At 32.9% G+C, this 22,665-nt stretch overlaps 2 protein-coding genes across 3 annotated transcripts; one reads left to right on the top strand and one right to left on the bottom strand.

Annotated features, from left to right (window-relative positions):
• The first annotated feature begins 399 nt into the window (after positions 1-399).
• Positions 400-13,505, top strand: LOC123199157 (probable magnesium transporter NIPA6). Its single transcript, XM_044614035.1, has 9 exons — positions 400-698; positions 806-862; positions 951-1,041; positions 1,135-1,295; positions 1,395-1,522; positions 1,615-1,752; positions 9,097-9,189; positions 9,286-9,403; positions 12,833-13,505. The coding sequence occupies exons 1-9, from the start codon at positions 578-580 to the stop codon at positions 12,961-12,963; spliced, it is 1,038 nt and encodes a 345-aa protein (XP_044469970.1). The 5' UTR covers positions 400-577; the 3' UTR covers positions 12,964-13,505.
• A 598-nt stretch (positions 13,506-14,103) lies between these two features.
• LOC123199156 (probable serine/threonine-protein kinase DDB_G0282963) lies at positions 14,104-16,491 on the bottom strand. 2 transcript variants are annotated; one of them, XM_044614034.1, is made up of 4 exons: positions 16,342-16,491; positions 16,156-16,250; positions 15,894-15,971; positions 14,104-15,814 (listed from the first exon to the last, which is right to left on the bottom strand). In XM_044614034.1, the coding sequence occupies exons 2-4, from the start codon at positions 16,246-16,248 to the stop codon at positions 14,225-14,227; spliced, it is 1,761 nt and encodes a 586-aa protein (XP_044469969.1). In that variant the 5' UTR covers positions 16,249-16,250; positions 16,342-16,491; the 3' UTR covers positions 14,104-14,224. The 2 variants fall into 2 exon arrangements, with proteins under 2 accessions (XP_044469969.1, XP_044469968.1); XM_044614033.1 differs by lacking the exon at positions 16,342-16,491 and having other exon boundaries at positions 16,156-16,319.
• Between the last annotated feature and the right edge of the window lie 6,174 nt (positions 16,492-22,665).

The raw sequence follows: 22,665 nt of genomic DNA, 5'->3' as shown, positions 1-22,665 counted from the left end.
AAATGTAATTTTGGTACTATTTTGAGATATTTTTATTTAAATGCCTTAAATTAAAAGTATTTTGTTTAAACTCCAACATTAGGGGTAAATTTGTTTATTACCCTTAAAAAAATAATAATTTAATTTAAATAGTAGTTTTGGTATTTATAGGGATTTTAAAGTATTTTCATTTAAATCCTTTAATATGAGAATATTTTTCTTAAACCCTAAAATTTAGGGTAAATTTTATATTATCCCACAAAAAGGGGTAATTATTTTAATTTCTCATAAATTTATTTAAAAAAACAATATCATTATAAATTTACTTAAAAATATTTAAAAAAAATTGACGCTTATTTTAATTAACATCCCCATAATTTTAATTGTGCATATTAATATAAAAAGGAAATTTAATAGAACAAAAGTAGAAGACTGACAGTTGAGATGAGAGAGTCGAATAGCGTTCCTGACGGTCTTCACTTTCTCCTTGTCCATCTCCTGGAAAAATAATAAGAAGAAAAAAAAAAAAATTCTTGAATCAATGAAATTAAACCAAAATCAATAAGTGATGAGCGGCATTAAATTAAAATAGAAATAGATGTACTCCAGTAATCTCAAAGGGTTTTTACTGGCTGTGGTCTCAAGTGCCTTTATAGGATCCAGTTTCATCATCAAGAAGAAGGGCCTCAGAAAGGCTGGTGTCAACGGTCCTAGTGCTAGTACCTTTCTTCTTCATTTACTTTTCTTTTTAAATTTTTGTACATATGTATTGCGTTTACTAATTCTTTTTAGATTGAATTAATTTATATATTTTTCAATAATTAAGGTTCTGGAGGATATGGTTATCTGTTAGAGCCGCTATGGTGGATCGGCATGGTTACTAGTAAGGTTTTTGTTTTCTTTTTAAATTATCGGATTATTTCCTTTTTATTAAAATTTTCCGTTATTATCATTATTATTTGGTTTTGTAGTGATTGTGGGTGAGATTGCAAATTTTGTAGCATATATTTATGCTCCTGCCGCGCTAGTTACTCCACTTGGTGCATTGAGTATCATTGTTAGGTGATTTGAGTTTATTAAGTTTTGTTCTTATTTTGTACTGTTGTTTGTTTTACCCTAAGTTGTGGTGTCTGAAAGTTATTTACAAATGGGCAGTGCTGTTTTGGCGCATTTCTTATTGAAGGAGAAGTTAGGCAAAATGGGAATTTTGGGGTGTCTTTTATGTGTAGTGGGTTCTGTAGTAATTGTGCTTCATGCTCCACAAGAGGAATCTATTGATTCAGTTGAGGAAATTTGGGAGTTAGCAACGCAACCTGGTATGCTGCACATTTTTTCTTTTTTTTTGGTTGTTAAATGTTTGTCATCTGTGATTCCAACTTCATCTCCTGACTGGTTTATCTGTTTCTTTTCTCCAGCATTTCTTTTGTATGTGGGCTCAGTAGTGGCTGTAGCATTGGTATTGATCTTGTATTGTGCTCCTCGATATGGCCAAACCAACATAATGATATATATAGGGATTTGCTCTGTAATTGGGTCCTTGACAGTTAGTATTTGCGGCTCCACTGCTCATTTTTTCCTCACATTTTGGATCACCCCAATGCTGTTTTAATGAGGTTTTTTTTTTTTTTGGTACAGGTTATGAGTGTTAAAGCCATTGGCATTGCAATAAAGTTAACACTGGAGGGAATAAACCAAGCCAAATACTTTCAGACATGGATTTTTGCAATGGTTGCAATCACCTGTATCATCACACAATTAAACTATCTAAACATGGTCAGTATCTTATTCATTGTAAGAGTAATATTATGGGGTCATTGTTATTGTTAGCGGTTAAAGTGCCTATGATTAGCAGAGAGAGCTGCTCAATGGTCTTGCTTAAAGATTTGCTCTAACTGAGGGATTATCGTTAGTGAATAGATGATATTAACTTTTTTTGGTGTCTTTTAAGTTGACATGTGGGACTCCATTAGGCAGAATGAGAACCCGATTTCTTATACTTCTCTTAAAATTTCAAAATCCTGATATCTTCCATGATGGTTTCTCTCATACACTGGGTCATTGATAACATGATATTTTCTTAAAGTTTGAATGGTTTGACCCCAACTAAGAAGTAGAGGATCAGATCTCTTCAGGACCAGGTAATTGAGGATATAATATCTCCTTCCAAGTTTCTAGTGTTGAATCACTGTTGTCACTGCAAAACCTAGAATTTTTTTGGCATGCCTCAAGCAATCTTATTCCTTTTTCTTTGCCTTAAAAATTCTATATTTATATAACCTGAAATCCTTTTGATTCACTACATAAATATAGTTGGAATAATTTAAGGACATTATTTGGAAGTATTCTTGGTTTAAAATTGTCAATTAATTGGATAGAGCAATTGTGAAATGTTGAATTGTAAAAGTAGAGTGGGCTAAAAGACATGCGATGTCATGTTTGAACTTTTAGCTCTTTGATTTTGTGGTAGTAAATGCTCATAATTCCTCCTAATGGTTTGTGCTTACAAAGAGTAAATATAGTTTTCATGTAAATGGTTGGGATTCTAAGATGATGGCTAATGGATCCTTTTGAAGATCTTGGAAATCTATATTCTGCTAGAAGTTGGGAATTTGGATATCATTAGCCTTTTGGAATATGCTTGTTTGTAGGATAATCCTTTGTGTTGCATGTTCTATCATCTTTATGGATATTTGAGATGTCATAATGTCTCTATCAAATCTAGAGTAGTTTTCTTGGTTGCCCTCTCCACATTGGAAGTTTAATTTTGACCTTTTGTGGAATTTGAATGAGATAGATTTCTAGGATCTTTATGTTTTATTGGTTTCAGTGATAATGTACCTATTAATGAGCATAAAGAGAATCAGTGGGATTGAAGTTAGATTCTCCTTGATTTTTATGTAAATCATATTTCTCTTTGTTAATTAATGAGCTTTCTTACTCTCCTTTGTTGTAGGATAGAATAATTTGAAAGGTCAATGTCCTTGCAAGGCTTAAATTTTTGCTAGGGCTTTAGCTCACAGTAAAATCATTATAGGTGACATTTTCACTATGCATTCCTTAGTATGTTTTTGACTCCCTCTTGGTGTATCACTTAAAAAAAGAAAAAAATAGACTGTTTATCCTTGTCCCTTGTTGGTTTTTGGTCTGAATTGATTCAAATAGCTAAAATTTCTTGGGTCAATCCAACCTCTGACAAATCCTTTTTCTCAAAATTCTTGGACACTTTTTGGAAGGATGATAAAAATAAAGTTGTGCAGAAATTTATTGTTTTGGGTAATTTGGGTTCAAGAATTGAAGGTTCTATTTATATCAAGAGAAAGGAAGACATCCTTTCTTTGTGGGATGGTGTTAGGACTCACATAATTGTACCTATAGGATACAAAATTGGGAACACATGTGGCACACCAAAGGGAGGAGGAACCACTTGGGACAACCAGCACACTTGGCAGCAAATTGGTTGGCAATTATGAGAGGAGTAAGGATAAAAAAAAGGACTTACCCCAAAAAGAAAAGGATAAAAGTAAGAAAATATCGTGGGAAACACTTGGGGAAAGAACCTTTCTCTTGAGTACCAAGCTTAGGGAGGGTGTAGCTATGTAGCTGCTTTTTGTTTTGTTTATTTTATGTATTTCTTTTTGCCTTTGAGTGTGGACAATATAATCAAATTGTGTTCATTTACATAAAATTGGTTGTCTTTGAGATGTTGGATTGGGAGTGATTGATTTTGTAGGATCCCAACGAATTGGTATCAAAGTTGTTGCAAGTATGATGGACAAATTTGATTTCATGAAGGATGAGAGCTGGAGGTGTTTGTTGGTCTAGTGACTCACAAAAACTGAAGCTTGACCTATGGGGGAGAAAGGAAATTGCCTTTGATGTGAGAGTTAATAAAGACCAATCATGACTATAAATTCAAGTCATTAATGGTCTTGTTGGTGGATGAGGACGAATCTAATGATGATAACGTCTTAATTGTGTGTGATGAGAAGTGAGAGAAGAGAGAAGTTGATTCGACAACTTCCAACGTGACAATATTTGTAAATTAGTACATAACAACAATAAGTCAACAAATTTGACTTTGACCACGAAGCAATAATTCTAGCAAATTTTCGAAGCCAATGATGATCCAAAAGGGTGAATCGAGAGATTTTAAAGGTATCTCAATAGAATTTAATGAAAATCAATTGTCAAAATGTAGTCCATTGCCCCGGATGATGAAGATGACGATGACTGTTGGGAATGACCATTGTTTTAGTTATCTACATTTTTTGTCGAAGAAAATGTCAAGGAAAACGAAATTGGAGTGGGTGAACTATCAAGCTAGGTTTATATTTGATGGGAGAGGAAATCAACCCAACAAATTAATCCAAGCCTTAGCTTTTTTTTTTTTTTTTTGAGGGTTTCACAAGTGTAGCAGAGGCTTGTCTTAATTGGTTTTACCTTCTCCAATCAACACTAGTTTCCAAAGCCTATCTATTGTCCCCTATCCTAACCTATGTTCGACCAAATCCGTTCCAACTATAGACAAAACACTAATTGACACTCTATTAATCAAACCCAACCCACTTATACAAAAAACGTAAGTCACGCTCTATTAACCAAACCCAACCCAGTTACACATGCATCTTCAACCAAAACTCACTTAAGCAATCTTGACGCAACCCAATTACTTTGACTAGTACAACCCAAACCTTTACTCAACTCGACCCAACCCATCAAATCATTCCCCAAACCAACACACAAGTATACAATCCATCGTCTCATTCTTCTACAAATCAATTCAACCACAATAACAATCGTATTTTTCCTAGTCGTAATCCACCCAATAGTCTATCAGACCCGACTTACACACAAGTAACTCATACCATAAATCCTTCACTTTGTATGCCCTTTCCTTTTTCTCTTAAATCCATTTTTGCCTCACAAAATTTGACAAACTTTGTTGTAAATTAAGGCAAAGTGACCACCCTCTCTCTATTGAAAATCAATGCAAAGCTACAACTAATAGGGTTTTCCCTAAAGATGTCAGTTCTGGAGGAGGTGGTCATCACTTAAGGGCTGGTGGTGTATGTCTTTGTTCTCCAATTGAATCATCACTGAATGCAAAGCCCATCTTCAAAGCAACCATAAGCCTCTCAATCTTAGAGACCCACTTGCCAAATGTCAAAATTTAAAACAGTTCACTCGGTTATTCCCTCAAATAAGTCTTGCTAGCTTTATTACAAACACCCTTGTAGTTAGATTCTGTCAAGAGGAGAAATTAGACAATTTTTATGCCATGAAAAAATGGAATAAGTTAGAATTGCTTTGTTGGGAACAAGTCAAACATGTTAAAGCTAAAAGGAATTTGCTTGCTAAAGTTGGCAGTTACAACACTGTGAACTCTTTTATTCCTATCAAGGTGTCAAATACATGTATCTAATTATGGAATATCTAATTGGAGGCGACTTGATGATTTTGTTGATGAGGGAAGAGACTTGATTGAATCTGTTGGTAGATTTTACATTGTTCAAAGTGTGTTGGCCATAGGATCTATTCATAAAAGCACAACTACATTTATAGAGATGTAAAGCTTAACAAATAGTTGTTGGACAAAAGTGGTCATTTGAAGCTTTCTGTCTTAGTTTTTGCATGATGTAGGACAAGCGTAGTGGGTTTATGCTCTGATATTGTTCAACTGACAAAGGGATAAACAGGAATTTGATGCAATATTTGCAAAGAATTTTTAAAAAAACTCAAATACAAATTTAATTAATAACTTGAATTGATTAATTGAATTGAATTACATAACTCATGCCTTTACATAGGCTTATTTTCTTAACTAGACTATGAAAACTTATTAAAATAGGAAAACTTGTTGATACTAATTTAACTAGAATTAGGAATATTAATTTGTTCCAAATTTTAGAAAGCTATGACTCTAGAAAATAGTATTAATAGACTTTTAAATAAAATTGAGTTTTCCTAAATAATATATCTTGAAAATTCTTTATTTCTTAAATCAAAGTAAGACTCTTAAACCTATTAGGAAAACTAATATTAATATAAGACTAAATTGAACTAGGATACTAACTTTAAATTGAAGACTCAATAACATTAAGAAAATTAAATTAAATTAAACTCTACATAACTAGGAAACATGTCACTTCGTGTCACATAAGCATGCTACAGCACTCTGTCATGTAACGTGAAACATGTTGCCACATCATCATTGGCTGCCACGTCAGCCACCCTTCCTTCCTCTTGCCTTTGGTTTATTTCTTCAACTTCCTCATTCATCTTTTCCACTTAACCTCTCTCTTACCTCGAATTTTCTTCCAATCTTTTTTCCTTCTATGTTTTAGCCTTATTTTCCTCCCACAATTGGAATGCCTTCATTCCCCATCATTGCAAGCCTCTTGACTACACAAATTTGTCTGCTATGAATGAAAACAGAGCTCTAGGTGATAAGAATTTGAATGAATCAATGGATGTTGATGGCCTCTTTCCAGAATTTGGTAATGGGAGACGTTAAAGAAACCCTCTTGAAAAATTACAATGTTGGTAGATAAATAGGAGGAAATTGGCATATTCCACCATTGGCACACTAGATTATATTGCTTTGGAAGTGTTGTTGAAGTTTCCAAAGGAGGCAAGGTTGGCCCTTGAAGCAAAAAATCTAATCACTAGGCTGCTATGCGATGTTGAGCACATGCTTGGTACTCTAAAGGCAAGCCAAATTAAAGCTCATCCTTGGTTCAAAGATATTTTTGGGACAAACTACTAGAGGCTCAAAAATGCCTTAGTGAGTATACATTGTGTTTACAATTAATTATTGGATTGTAAGTTAATCTTGAAGAAAATTTAGTGAACATACAATTTATAAGAGGCCTAACCAATGAAATAAATATTAATTGCTAGTTTAGGATCACTTTTAGCTTGAGATGGTTTATTGATTTTAATATGGTCCTTACTTCTGGCACCATATTCAGCATTGTGTTTGCCCTCACTTCTAGCATCATAGCCACCATCATGTTTAATCTTGCTTCAAGCATCATTCTCACTCATAGGACCAGTTTGACTCTTATGATTCATTTTAGAGTAATTGTTAGGCAAGATGAGTAAACTTTTGGAAAGTTGTCTGGGAAAAGAAGAAATTAAGCCATTCTTGGCTTAGGTTAAGTGGTATTCTAGGTGGCGTTAAAAAATGCTGACATAACTAGTTTTTGGGGCTGGCTAAAGATGTTTGAATAATTGGGTCAGTTTGGGAATTGAATTGGAATACTACTATAATATGCTTTCAATTCTTCCATAGTAGAGTTAGTATAGATCAGAAAAAACAAAAAATGAATGGTGACAAAATGTGACCTAGATTGGCAAGGTGTGGTCAATGGTGAGATAAAACGTGTTGGGTTGTCACATTTCTCAATGTTTGCTTCAACATTTTGAGGTTTTTGTGACAATTTTTTTTGGGTAGTAGTAAGTGCTTATGAGGAAGGTTGAGATTAGAATTAATTGATCAAAAAGTAGATTCATTCTTGAACTATTTAATCTAGAAAATCAAAGTCATTTAATTCTGCAGTGTGATTTGAATGCTTAATGCCTTTAATCTTGCTTTTTTTTTCCCCTAAAAAATTTGTTTAATATGGAAATATTGTATTATTGAAAAAAAAGAGAGAACAATGGTGGACCAACTATCTGCTATATAGGGATTTTTCTTGGGAAGGGAAAAAATATTGTACAGAAGGCTAAAAAAAGTGTGTATATAATCCTTGCAAAACAATGAAAAAAAGCACCATGTTGCAAGTGTCTAGAGTAGATCTCCTTTCTGCTAAGGTGTAAGTCACTAATTGTCTTTAGACAAGAAATATGTGATATTGCTGAAAACAAGATTTAGATCTTGAATATTTGCCCAATAGAGTTCTAATTCATCTCCTAAGTGTGTTTGTTGTAGTTTTCTAGAATTGGAAATATAATTGAACTTTTGACCTTATGTTAGTGATCTAACATGAATTTTATTAATATTTAAAGAAAACAATGTTGGTAACAAGAGGTGTTAACTCCTCTTAAAGGTCTTAGCCTCTTTATCAGTCAAAGGTTGCTCAAAATACCCAAATAACAATATTTTTCTTCTTTCTTCAATCGAATCATCTCTATTTATTCTATCTATATCTAACATTCAAATTCAAATATTATTCAAATAATTTATTTTATCATAATCCTAATCTTAAATGTCTTATTCAAATCCAATATAAAATATTTTCTTAATAAATTAATGATATAATAATAATATTATTATTATTATTGCAATAATTATTATTTGATCCTTATTTAATCCTAGCTTTACCTTCTTTGAACACCACCCTGAGAAAGATTGGAAAGTCTTTTTTTTTTTTAAACACACCCATTTTGATTTTCTTTTTTTTTTTTTTTTACCTTTCTTCCTACCCTATTTGAAAAAATCCCATGTATTTTGCCATTAGTCAAGTTGTTGTTGACCATCGCCAAAAACATCACTTTGCCATCATTCATTCTAAACACCGTTACATATGCCTCAAATCCCAATCTCTCAACTTTTTGCTTGCTAAATTTAACATCATCCACGACCAAGAACGCACCAACATTTCTAAATTCAACCTCAATATCATTGTCTTCCACGTCAATTTTCACTCTTTTTGCAACTTTCTCCTCAAACAATGGCGATGGTAGTTGAGCTTTGATCTCATCATTTCCCTCAATCACCCCCCATTTCATGATCTCCTTCCATTCTTTCAAACATCCTTTCATTGCCTTAAATTCATGGGCCATATTATCCAATATGTATTCTTAAGGGTGTTCAAAATTATTCGAAAATCGAACCAAACTGGTATTCGAACGTAAACCAATCTAGAAAATGGGGCAACCATAAAACCATATATTTGGAATATATTCAAACATTTATCAATTAGCATTTGTCCTTGTTTCTGCAGGATATCAGATTATCTAATGTTTCTTAGAATTTATAGATCAATTGGTAAACAAAGGATGATTTGGCCATCACCTTTTTGTTTTAGTTTATATAATCTCTAGTTATTATGATTTGGCTTTCATTTTTTCAGTTCAAACTTTCTATAATCTCTGATTTTGGCATGGTTGCAGGCATTGGATACTTTCAACACAGCAGTTGTTTCTCCTATATACTATGCTTTGTTCACATCTTTTACAATATTCGCCAGCGCAATAATGTTTAAGGTAAAGGCCAAACCTCAAATACACTGCCATACTTACACTTGTTCAGGTAAGTCTGATGGATCATAATGTCTCTAATTGTCTGTCCGGTTGCACTAGGATTATTCTGGGCAAAGTGCAAGTAGTATAACATCAGAGCTTTGTGGATTTATCACTGTGTTATCTGGAACGACTGTATTACATAGCACAAGAGAGCCAGATCCACCTTTTATTACAGGTAATGTCTCATGCATATAAATGGACCACCTTTGATGTCTATTGTAATTATATTATTTAGCAACTGAAGCAGATTTTACTTAAGTAATGCTTGATATGCTTGATATGTATGCCATCTGAATGTACTGTTTGCCTTTATACTAATCAGCTGAATATACTGCCAGCATTATACAATTAAGACATGCCAATGTCCTCAAAAAGCTATGGTTCTTTCTTTTTTTTTTACTCTCTCATTTGAGTTATGCTGTTGGCAATGACAATAAAATGCTTTTTAGGGAGGATTTATTGGTTGATTCTCTGTTTTGTATGTTTTTCCTTGCATACAGATTATTGGCTTCCCAATGATTTCTAATTGAAGTTCTGTTTTCTATTTATATCTTCTATAGTGTGGAATTTTAATTTATAAGGACTTTGAATGGTTTGTGTTGATGAATTGTCTTCTCATTTTTTCTTTGCTTGAGAATGTTTGAAAATTTTGGCAAAGGATTCTGTTAGGAACCTGGATTTTAATTATTGACTTGAATTAAAATAAATGAGATTCATGTAGACTGAAATGAATATTTTATTGAATGGATATCGATTTCTGATGGTGCTTCACCTCCTGGAATACAATGCTATGTTAAAATTAGGTTCTCAAAAGCTCCCCCAATCCTTTCCTAAACCATACTATATATAATTAAAAACCTAACCTAATTGGACTCCCAACATACTAATTCTTAATTAACTAATATAACTAATTGATAAAATGTTCTTAATAATATTTCTAATTAAACACTAATATTTTGAATCTTTAAATGCCTAATTGGACTCTAAATCATTCGGGGCCTAACAATACCTCCCTCTTCGTAGCAACCTTTTCCCAAAGTTTGAAGTATGGAAATTCACCTTGAAAAAAGGCCTTGGGTACAACTCCATGGAATGACATGTTGTTGGCGTTGTTTCAATTCTACTTTCCTCTACAACCACAGGCTTTGTTTCATCATCATCAACTACAGTTAAGACTCGGAGGTATGCATTTGAACAAATATTGTTTGGCGTGTACTGATTTTGAGCTTGAATTTTATCTTGTGTCGACCTAAAATTATTGCATCTTGTGGAGGTGGCAAGTGAAGGGTTTGGTCAGGTGGCAGTAGGTGAGGGGCTGGAGTTTTTCTTTCACCAGACAGAAAATTGTTGAATTTACAAGCGACACTCGGGTAGTTCGAAATTTTGGGAAAAGTTGGGCTGATTATAATTTTGGGTGAAGTTGGGTAATATTGTTAGGGAAGTTTGGGTAAAACTCGTCTGATATAAGTGTGGTGGATTGAATCTTAATACAAACTAATTGATTTTGTGTAATATGAGTTTTAATCTTCACAGTTATAGGTCTAATATATTTTCAACATGATATCGGAGCACAAGTCAAATGACCAGTCTAACAACTTAAAGTGTTCTTACATACGAGTGACAACGCATCCATCCAAATGAACTCAACCAAATGGAAAGTCTAACAACCTATGGTTGTTGCACTTGAGGAAAGGTGTTAGAGTCTAAAAGAAAAGAGTCTCACATCTAATAAAAGTGAGTAAAGTGGTATATAAGTTTGGTAGATTGAACCTTAAAACAAGTCAGTTGGTTTTATGTGATATAAATTTCGATCTCCACACTTATAAGTTCAATATATTGTTAGGGAAGTTTGGGTAAAATTGGTTTGGATATGTGAGACATTTGGCAACACTGTTATGAGGTGTTTTGTGCATATCGAAATATTTTTTGGCTTGATAAATCCAAGCTACTGTATGGCCATTAAATTGGGTAATTCTACCTTTCTCACGACTGTCATTGGTCATCCCCATACTGAATTGTAGGATTAAATCGTGATTAGCTATGGTCATGGTTGGTGGGAAGAAGTGTTGATGGGCAGTTGAAGTATGGAATTGATAACTGTGGTGGTGAAATTGAAGTGTTGACCGTGGGTGATTGATGTGGTAGATGTTGAATGTTGATGTGTGTTGGAAGTGTTGACTTGGTGATTGTGGGGGTGACATTGGAGTGTTGACGGGCGGCTGGTTGGTGTAGTGGTTGTCAAGTGTTGATTTGTGGTGGAAGTATTGAATTGGTGAGTGTGGGCTGAAATTGCAGTGTTGATGTGTGGGTGGCTGGTTTGATGAATTATGATGTGATGAGTAATATATAGTGGGTAGTTTGTACGTGTTATGGTGGCGGCCAAACTGTGGGTGGTCTGAGTGGCTAGTATTGTGGATTGCTTATTTGGTGTTTCTATGGTGCTTTTTCTGTCGACTCTTTTCTAGCTGTGGTGGTGTTGTTGGTCTCTTTTTGGGTGTCCAATTTTCTCTAGGCAGCCAATATCCCCTCAAGAGTTGGAATTTTCAATGACATTTCATCCAAAATCTGAAATTGTGCGTTGTGTTTCTCACGTCCTTTTTTCCATGGTTCTCTTGAGTTAACTTCCTTATTTAGCGTATCAACTCAATTTTCCATTCGAGTTAAATCATAGGTGTGTTGGCAGTGTGCAGATCTATTGGCTCTAATACCAATTATCAGGAACCCAAATTGTAATTGTTGAATTGAATTAAAATAAATGGGATTTTTGTAAACCGAATTAAATATTCTTTTGAATGGATATCTACTACAATCAAGAACCTAATATCTTCAGTGCTCCACCAAGGGATTATTGATGGTGCTCTATCTACTAGAATACAATACTACGCTAAAATTAAATTTTCAAAAGCTCCCCTTAATCCTCCCAAAAGCCCTTCTATTTGTATGATTAATAACAAAACCTACTTGGACTCATAATATACTAATCCCTGATAAACTAATATTCTTGATTGATAATATATTCCAATTATTGTTCCTAATTAAATACTAATATTGTAAATCTTTAAATTAACTAATTGGACACTAAATTACCCGGGCTTAACAGATCCTGGAGTTTTCAGGCTTCATTTAGGTTGATTTGTAGTATCAAACATTTTTTTAACCACCTTATTGTTGATTCATCACATCATCTCTTTCAACTGGCTTCAATGATGTGAGAGGCTTCTGAACTTCAATTTTTTTATTTTTACTTTCTTACTTTTTGTGTTTACCCTGTGGTAGGATTAATAATAATTGCAATGTTTCCCAAAGACAATGGTCCAAGGTTTGTTTATCCCTTAATTGATGTTTTATGTGTATAACGAGGCTGAGATTATTTGATCATTTGTTCCTATAATGCCCAATTGTTTATATTTGTTGTTTAAGCTATCTAAAGAAGCTAGATTTTTTTCAGGTTTTTAAACTCATGTATCTTTGTTGAGGACCAGTTTGCTTTAGTAGGATATAAAAATCCTTATTAGATTGCTTTTCTTGATATATTAGCCTAATTGAAAGAAGGGAAAAAGAAGACTCAACATATGATAGCTTAATATTTATTTGATAATCGCAGATCTTTATACTCCATTATCCCCTAAAGTATCATGGTACATCCAAGGCAATGGGGAAGTCTGCAAGCTGATAGATGAAAATGGGCCACCTCCTAGTTTTATCACAATTCTCCGTCAAGACTACTTCAAGTAAATGAAACATGCAGGGGACATCAAAATACAGCTTGAGAATTCTTGCATGATTGTGCTGGCAAAAAATGTGGTAATATTTTGTCCAGAAATTTCCTATTCTTCTTCCTCTCATCATCGAGTCTGATCAGAGTCATTTGGTGCAGAGTACTGTAGCTATAGTGAGTTATTTGTTCTACTTGTTTATTTTCATTTTTTTTTTAAAGCCCTTCCTTCACACACTGATTTTGCTATTTCCTCAACTTGTCGCTACATGTTATTTCTTTGTAGAAACAAAGGGCAGGTTTGGAATAGACTAATCCTTGTAGGTCAGTCAGTCAGTCTGTCTGTCTGTCTCTGTAATTTCGCATTTTGCTTCTCATCTAGGGAATTGGTAAAATAATTGATCTCTTTTGCTTAAGTTTGTAAATTGACTGAATTCTGAATTGCTGTGAAGCTATTTTTCTTTCTCAACATGTTGCAGATGCACTGGGGCATGTCCTGTATTAGAATCATATTATGATACCAATTCACTTTTTAATGTATTTTGATTAGGAGTTTGGGTGATTTTATGTTTCAGTCGATTCTATTCCATAGCTTCGTTGGCTATTGCGGTTTGAGAGTAAAATTTTTGGTGGGCAGATTGTTCAGATCAGAGTATTTTCTGTATATGTTTATGTTAAATAAATAAAGATGAGGTGAGAAATTCTCTAAAGATGGAAAAAATAAAACCAGAAAGAAATGAATTCTAATTTGTAAAACTAAGAGTCTGGAATTAAATTAGGAGAAGTTTATTTTTTTCATAAAATTTAAATAAGATGGAGATGTGTGAAAGATTTACGTTAATTACTTCTAATTATGAATATTGATAGAATGATACACATTTTATTTCTTCTTGAGAATGATATATTATTATTATTATTCATTTTAAGTTCTAGAGAATTTAAAGTTTTTTCCTTTCTCTAAATTACACGATTCTCTCTAAAGTAATACCTTCTTATTTGTAACATTATCAGACTTAAACTTCTTTTTAAAGAATGTGTTGTTAAAACTATTAATACAAAAAGAAATGTCTAGACTAATAATAAAAGGGCTAATGTGTGAAGAATTTACTAATTTCAATAAAGGATAATATTGTAATTAAATTTAAAAAAAGAAATAGGAGTCTACTAAGGAGTCATTCTTCAAATTCTGGATTATAATAAAAACAAACTTCTATTCAGTCTTCCAATTAATTTTGAAAACATATAAATAAATGTTTGAGAAAAAAAAAAACATAAATTATCTTAATCTTTTGGGATCTTAAGCCTAAACTTTATACGTCCCTTTTTCCCCAGTTTTACTCCCCCATTGCGCTTAAACTTGTGCCACCAATGTGACTTGTTTACACTATTCCCTCCCCTGCCTCCCTTTGATTTCTTGGAATCCCTAACATGTCTTCTTAACCCTTGCATTAATGTCTGAAAATAACTAGGTTGATCCTTGGTTGACACAACAATCGCCCCAGGCTTTCTTCCATGAACCTCTTTTCTGTTTTCGTGGCGAAAAATATTGGGTAAAGGTTTCCCCTCGGGCTTAATGTGATGAGCCTTAGAATGCCCACTTTCATCACTGTCACAATCTTTATATTTGTGATGGTGATGGTGGTGGTGATGGTGATGGTGATGATGGAAGATGAATCTCAACTTGTTTTTTAACCTCCTCAGACGTCCCATTGCAGCTCCTGGATTCACCTGATGCTCTAATCTGTACTTTCTCTTTGGAGATGTAGAGCTCCTTTCCTCTGAATCGGAGCTACTTTTGTTCCCTATATTCGCAAAGCGGTGGTGCAGCAATGAATGTCCGGCCTTATTGTCACTGTCATTACTAGTACTTGACCAACTTTTCTGGCTTGAACCACTATATGAAGTAGCAGTATCCACTGATTCTGAACCATCAGGCGATGAGCTCTCATCCATGTGGTTTATATTCTGATCACCGTCTGCCCCCAACAAAGTTGGCCTCATCATAGATGAAATAGACTTAACTGAACTTCTTTGATCCTCTTTTCGCTTCTGCAATTTCAAAGGTTCTTCAGCCAGATGATCATTTCGGCTAGTTGATGGACTTAGTAACACTTTTCTTCCAACATTCTTCCTAACAATCTGACTCAGTTGCCGACTGGAATTTACATTGTTCAAAGTCCTCTGACTCAACTGCTGAGTAGAAGCAGAATTCACATTGTTTGGACTCCTCTGATTCAACCGCTTTGTACAAGTAGAATTCACATTGTTCAAAATCCCCTGACATTCCAACTGCTGAGTAGAAGTAGAATTCACATTGTTCAAATTTCTCTGATTCACCTGCTGGTAATTAGCTTTAATATGATGATCGCTCCAATTATCCTTCTTGGACTGACCATTACTGACAATCTCAACATTAACATGAGGAAATGATTTATCGGACGAAATGGCACACTGATTCCGTCTGATTGCATTCGATACCTCCATTGAAGCATTTCCTAAATTCTTCTCCAATTCCAAAATAGGTTTACCATCATTTGGATTCATTTGAGTTTCTTTGATCATTTTATCACTTGGCGTTTGATTGCCTTTCACGGATTCATTAGTATGCTTTCTCACGTATCGATAGTTTCGTTTGTTCCCATGTGCAGCAACTTTGTCTGGTTTCTTGACAGAGAATTTCTGCTTCATTGTACTTGCTTTGTTTCTGTTTGAAACCTTGTCGAGTCCAGATGACTCTGAAACCGGCGTTTCTGGAGTAGGCTTACTGAGTGATGGCTCATCGTTTCTTGGGTCAGTTTTGAAGCTTTTGATCCTTGGGGTAACGCTGGATTTTTCGGCTTTAGAGAAATCCGATTCTGCTGCCGCTATGATCTGTAAATTTACAGACTATTAATTAATGGAGTTAAAAAAAGAAATGAAATGATACATAAAATTGAAAAACATATATCACCTTTGAACTACTCTCTAAAGCCTTGTCTGCAGCACCATCCAGAAGATTCTTCAATAAAAGCTTGGCTCTCTCATCCAACTATTTTCCAACAAACGATTGAAAGACAAATCAAAACCACTTTTACAGCCTAAATGTATAGAATTCAAATAAGCAATGAATAGCAAACATGTTATAAACAAACAACAATTCACATGATTAACCAAAGGAAGCATGCCTACAGCCGGTGATAATCATAAAAACGAAAAGTGAAAGCAGAACTTACAATTTCATTACTAGTTGTACTTGCAGAACTTTGGAGAAGACAATATAATTTTCTCAAGGCTTGGAGATGAGCTTGTACATCGGCAGCCTCCATTCCTTTTAACACCATGAAAGAACCAAGTCAGAGTTGCTAAGAAATCAAAACAGTACGGTTATGAATGAAGAAGTTACAAGTGGCATCACAAACCAAACAAAAACTGCCGTGTGAAAATTAATTAATTCAGGAGTCTCAAAATGGATAACTTCTTTCTCTTGTAAACGTTCGCATTCCGAGTTCTGTAAACAAACCATAATATTTAAATTTATTGGGTTTTGGGTCGAAACGCTGGAGGATTGAAAAAGCATAATAAAACCTTTTCAATTTGAATTTTTTAGACATAAGAAGATACAACCCCTCACATTTTTTTTCCACTTTTTTATTTTTATTTTTAGATAATTAATGATAAATTAATTTTAAGATTCATTACATATATAACCATTAACTTTAACTTTATATAAACATAATAATTTCAGCCTTTTCAACTTCTAATAAATTTATGTGTATAAATAATGAATACAAAACTCGTGCACAAACAATTAGATGTCATCATGTAAATCGATTATCATCAATTGCGTAAAAGCTTGTGTTTATTATTTATACATATAATTTTATTATACATGTGTTAATGTAATTATTCATGAATATAAGGTTTTAATATACTACAATTAGAGAGCCAAGAGTTTGGGTAAGAATATAATTGGAACTGATGATAGTATATACATATTTGCATTAAATCGAATGAGTTCTTAGTCGATTTGACAAATAACAATGCATTTCGACACTTGGTGTAAATTATCCAATGGATTACTTTTATGCCAAGTGGATAAATAATTAGATATAAGTCGATTTTGCTTATTTTGAGGGGTAAATGCAAGAATTTAAAGTATTAGAGGTTAAATGAATTTTCTAATTAGTGCTAGGTTTATAATTGATTTAACATGTTGAGATAATATAAACATCTCATATTAAGAAGGCTTGATACTGGGAATCAATTGTATTGATTTCCAAACATTGGATTTCAACATCTAGAGAGGATCCACAAACACCAATTTGGAAAATGAAATACACAACCCAAGATACGATAAAATCCACAAAATCAAGAATCGAATGCAAAATCAAGATTGTATACAAACAGACTCCACACTAACAATTAATCACCAACACAAAAATAAAACTTTGATAACATGACTTGTAGATGCCAACAATGGCCATGGAATATACAATCAATATACAATAATATATAACAAAGAAACTAAATATTTAGAATATATTCTAATATAAGAAACCAGATATATAGAATATATTCTAACTTCCCTCGTCAAACTCAAGTAGGCAAAAAATTTATTATCTTGAATTTGTGATGTAAATCATTAAAGTGGCCCAAAGGATGGGTTTTAGTAATGACTTCAACTATCTTATCAATAGAAGATATGAAAACGAGATGAAAGGTCTTTTTGTCAAAATAATGACAATCAATCTTAATGTATTTGGCGTTCTCAGAAAAAAAACATTATTAAAAGAAATCTAAATGGCACAACGATTACCACAATAGATGTTTATAACATTTGATTGAGCAGAAAAATGAAGACCATGGAACAAGGAGGAGTAGTCATGAATTGACTAATGATATAAATGACATAGACTATGTCTGGTCAATTGGCAGTTAGATAGATAAGACTTTCAACCAATTGTCTGTAGAGAGTGGGATCACTTAACACTGTTCCTTCTGTAGGAAAAAAATTGACATTGACTTCAAGTGGAGTGGAGAACGTTTTATTATTTGACAAACTGACATGAGATAAAAATCAATAACATATTTGGCTTGTAAGAAGTAATGATTAGTACCATCAAAGAGAACTTCTAACCTAAGGAAATAACTCAAGTGGCCAAAATTCTTTACTTCAAATTGAGTGTTGAGAAACTGTTTTAACTTTATTATACCATGTACATCGTTTCCAGTAATAATCATATCATCGACATATAATAACAACATAGTATATACCTTTTCGATTTTATAGATAAATAGAACAACATCATAAGAGCTAAAAGAGAACCCAAACTAACTGATGGTAAAACTAAATTTGGCAAACCATGCTCTCAGAGTTTACTTAAGTCCATATATGGCTTTGCAAAAATGACAAACCTTTTTAGGTGGATGAGTATATCCTCGTAGAAGTTTCAAATAAACTTCTTTAGTACAATCTCCATTTAAAAAGGCATTGTTTATGTCCATATGAAAAAAGTTTCCATTTTTGGATAGTTTTAATAGCTATAAGACTACGAACAGAAGTGATGCAAGCTATTGGAGTAAATGTTTCCTTACAATCAATCTCACACTCTTAAGTAAATCCTTTTGCCACTAACCAAGGTTTATGATGTTCCACTAAGCCATTGGTGTGGGTTTTAATTTTGTAAACCCATTTACATCTTATAATAAATTTACTAGGCGATAAATCAACCAAGTCCCAAGTATGAGTCTTTATTAAGGCCTACAATTCTTCTTACATTACTTGTTGCCAAGAAGATTAACATTAGCTTCTGTGTAAGGTGAAGGTTCATGCAAAGAGACAATAGTAGAATAATAATGATAATCATATAAATAAGTAAATGATTGACTTACTCTAATGGGTTTATTATTTTAAGATAAAGGAGAACTTCATGGAGGCTCATAATCTATAGACAAGCTAGCTGCTTTAAGACTAGTGATAGTGATATCGTCTATATGACATGCATTAAAAAGATTATGAGAACGTGGCGTAGTGTCACTATTGTTGACTCAATGAGTCATTATGCTCTTATTTTGATGATAACAAACTAATATGTTCCTAAACATATTGACTAATGATTTTACTTGAGTGTGAGCTTAGATTGCAAGGATTTATCTAATACACTTGAAGGAGTTTCAAGATGGAAATGAAAGAGAAGAGTCAATTGAAGAATTATTGAAGATTTGAAGAAAACCTCAAGTGTTAGGTAGATATATTTGTAATTTAGAGCATTCGTTTTGATTAGAATATTTATTTGCATAGGATAGCTCACTTGAAAACTCATTTTCATATCTTTCACATTTTGGGTTAAAATATCGTTTTTCAAACTTATTGGTTTAAGCCAATTCTTTCACCAAAGTTTATTAATTCTTTTAAAATGATAAAATTTTGTGAACTACATTTTCATATCTTAAAGTTGGTTTTGAAAGAATTTTCAAAAATGGGTTAAATTGTCACTTTTCAAAGTTTTAGGGGTCAAATTGTGATTTTTGAAAATTCAGGGGGTAAAAGAATAAAATTCAGTCGACCGAATTTGACCGACCGAATCAGCTTCTGAATTGTCCAGAAGCCATGTATTTTGGCTTCAGAAATTTGGTCAACCGAATTAAATTCGGTCGACCGAATTGTGGTTTGAATTTTTTCAATGGCTAGTGCCACGTAAGCTCCACGGAAGTGCCACGTCACATCCGGTTGATCGAATTCCATCCGGTCGACCAAATTATGCGTTTTCTGGAAAACTAAAACGGCTATCTTTGTGCACAACGGTAACTTTCCTCATTTTCCCCTATATAAACCCAATCAAATTCGTTCGAAAAGAACTTTTGCCACTAAGAACTTTCACATATTTGAGAGCAAATTAGTTTTGAGCAATTGACTTGCAAATTCTTTTCTCTAATCAAAACCCTTGCTCATACACTTTATAATTTTATTTGCATTAGGTTATATTAAGCTTTAACTTTCATATACACTCTTTGAGAGAGATCATATTTCAGTTTCGTACTAAAATTCGTATTGTAAAATAATGAGGTTCACTCTTGGAGAGATTAGCAAATTTCTAGTGAGAGAAATTGAGCTTTAACATTTGTAAAGATTAATAGCACCTTGGAAGCTATTTTGGTTGTGAAGAAAAGCTTGGTTGAGGTTTTAGTCAACCAAAGATTAGTGGAATACTCCAAGGGAGAAAGCTTGGAGGAATGGATGTAGGCCGGATTGAGCCGAACCACTATACATCACGTGTTTGATTTTCTCTTCCCTTAAACTTATATTTTATATTATGTTATTTTGATTGTATTGATTATTTGAAATATTTTAGTTATTTTCATACATTGGATTAAAAATAGGCAACATTATTTGATTTGAATAAATTGCTTTAATTCTCAAATTTAGTAAAGATAGTTTTAAAGTTGCCTAATTCACCCCCCCTCTTAGGCCATTCGATCTTACAATTATGATTAGTAAGGACAAAGCCTCAAGAAACAACTCAACAAATGGATTTATGAAGAAAGGTGAGTTATATTCAGACAAATGAAACTCAAACATAAAAGAAAACATTTTAGGTTCCAAAAAAGTAACATGACGAGAGATAAGAAGACGTTTTAAAATAGGATCCCAACAACGATATCTCTTATGTTCAATACCATAATCTAAAAAATAACATAATCTAGAATGAGGTTCTAATTTTGATTGTTCATATGATTGTACAAGAACAAAACAAGCAGATCCAAATACTCTAAAAACATTGTAATTAAGAGTTTTACCATACAACTATTAATAAAGGCTTTGGTCATTAGTCATAGTAATAGGAATGCGGATGATTGTGTAGACATCTATAAGGGTTGTTTGACCTCAAAACCACTCGAGACATGATTGATAGATTAAAAAAGTACAAAAAATGTCCAAAAAATGTATATGTTTGCATTCTACAGGACCATTTTGTTAAGATATACCAAGACAAGACTTATGAATAATAGTGTCATATTGGAAAAGAATAGTAAAAAGTTAACATCTTTATATTTTATAACACTATCTGTTTGAAGAATTTGAATGACATTAGAAAATTATGTTTTGACAAGAGTAGTAAAAGTTGAATAAATTTTCAACAATTGAGAACAATTTTTTATAAGATATATCCACGTGAATCTAGAAAAGTTATTAACAAAAATCACAAAATGAATAACACCTTTCATGTTAGGTATGGGACATGATCGCCAAATATCAATATGCACAAAATCAAAAAATAACAGAAGAAATTAAAGTGTTATTATTAAAAGGTAAAACATGATTTTTGCCAAATTCACAAGAAACACAATCAAAATGATCATTTTTAACATTCCCTAAAATACCACTAGAATATAAAGATTTTAATCAAGAAGAGGAAACAAAACCAAGATGGGAATGCTAAGTAGAAAAGGACACAACAACAACATACTTTGAGACATTAGATGTAATTTGGGAAGACAATTGAAGAGATGTCAGCTCAAATAAACAATCAACTTTACATTCGATCCCAAAGATTTGTCTCATCTATAGATCCTACACAGAACAACCATGATGAGAAATTTGTACTTCAAGGCCAATATCACATAGTTGTCCAATAGAAATAAGATTTAATAAGAGTTTAGGAACAAGAAAGACATTAGATAATGATAAAGATGAAGTAGAGATACCACCAATATAACTAAGAGATAAACCAGAATTATCAACAGTACGAATAATAGGAGAATAGGACATAATGTTCTTAAATTTAAAAAGACAAGAATTATTAGTCATATGATTATAATATGTAGACTCAAAGTACCAAGATCAAAATGTACTTGGGATGATAGATAAGACAGAGGAAGTGGAGGTACCAATAATAGACTAAGCTAAAGCTTGTTTTAGATTATTAAGGTCTACTTTACTAAGAAACTCATCTATGATAGAAAAGTGGCAAGAAAATAAACTTTTAGTAGTAATAGCAGTTGTGGTAGAAAAGGAAGCCTTTCTAGACTTAGAATTGGTTTGGTTATACCATCTAGTGTCTTTCTTGGATTGTAACTTGAAATAGTTAGCATAATATGTAACAAGTTAAGTCTCTTTTACACATAGCTTTGTAACCACTATGTCAAGTTCAGGGAATGTATCTTTATGCAATAAAGAAGATCGTACAAATTCAAACTCTTTATTTAATGTCATTATAAATTGATAGACTCGAATTCATCTCTTTCCTTTGCATAAAGTATGACATCATGAGGATTATGCCATTTTGGTTCAAACAACAATAATTGATCCCATAAAACTATTATTTTTGAGAAAAATTCATTAACTAATTGACTCGGTTTTTTATACCTGTGACTATGGTTAAGATGAAATTGAAACCAATGAACGGCATTGGTAATAGAGTAGCATCTAGCAAGCAAATCCCATATTTCTTTAGTAATCTCAAAATGCCCAAATTAAAGTTTGATTGTTAGAACACAGGTCTTACGAAACCAGTTAAAAATTTAGTAGTTTTTGTTATCCCATTCTTCAAGTAATGCAATATAATTGGATGCCTCAATGTCTTCTCTTTTGATTGGTTAGAGTATATCACCAATAACATACTACCATAGTTTTCGGCCTTTAAGAAAACCAAACATTTCTTGAGCCCCAATAACATAATTAGTACCATTAAGGATGATACTTATGGGGATTCAAATATCTATATTTTCCATGAGAATAAAAC

This window comes from Mangifera indica, chromosome 16, assembly GCF_011075055.1.
Source record: "Mangifera indica cultivar Alphonso chromosome 16, CATAS_Mindica_2.1, whole genome shotgun sequence".
Lineage (NCBI taxonomy): Eukaryota > Viridiplantae > Streptophyta > Magnoliopsida > Sapindales > Anacardiaceae > Mangifera > Mangifera indica.
This window is presented reverse-complemented; position numbering and strand designations above follow the sequence as displayed.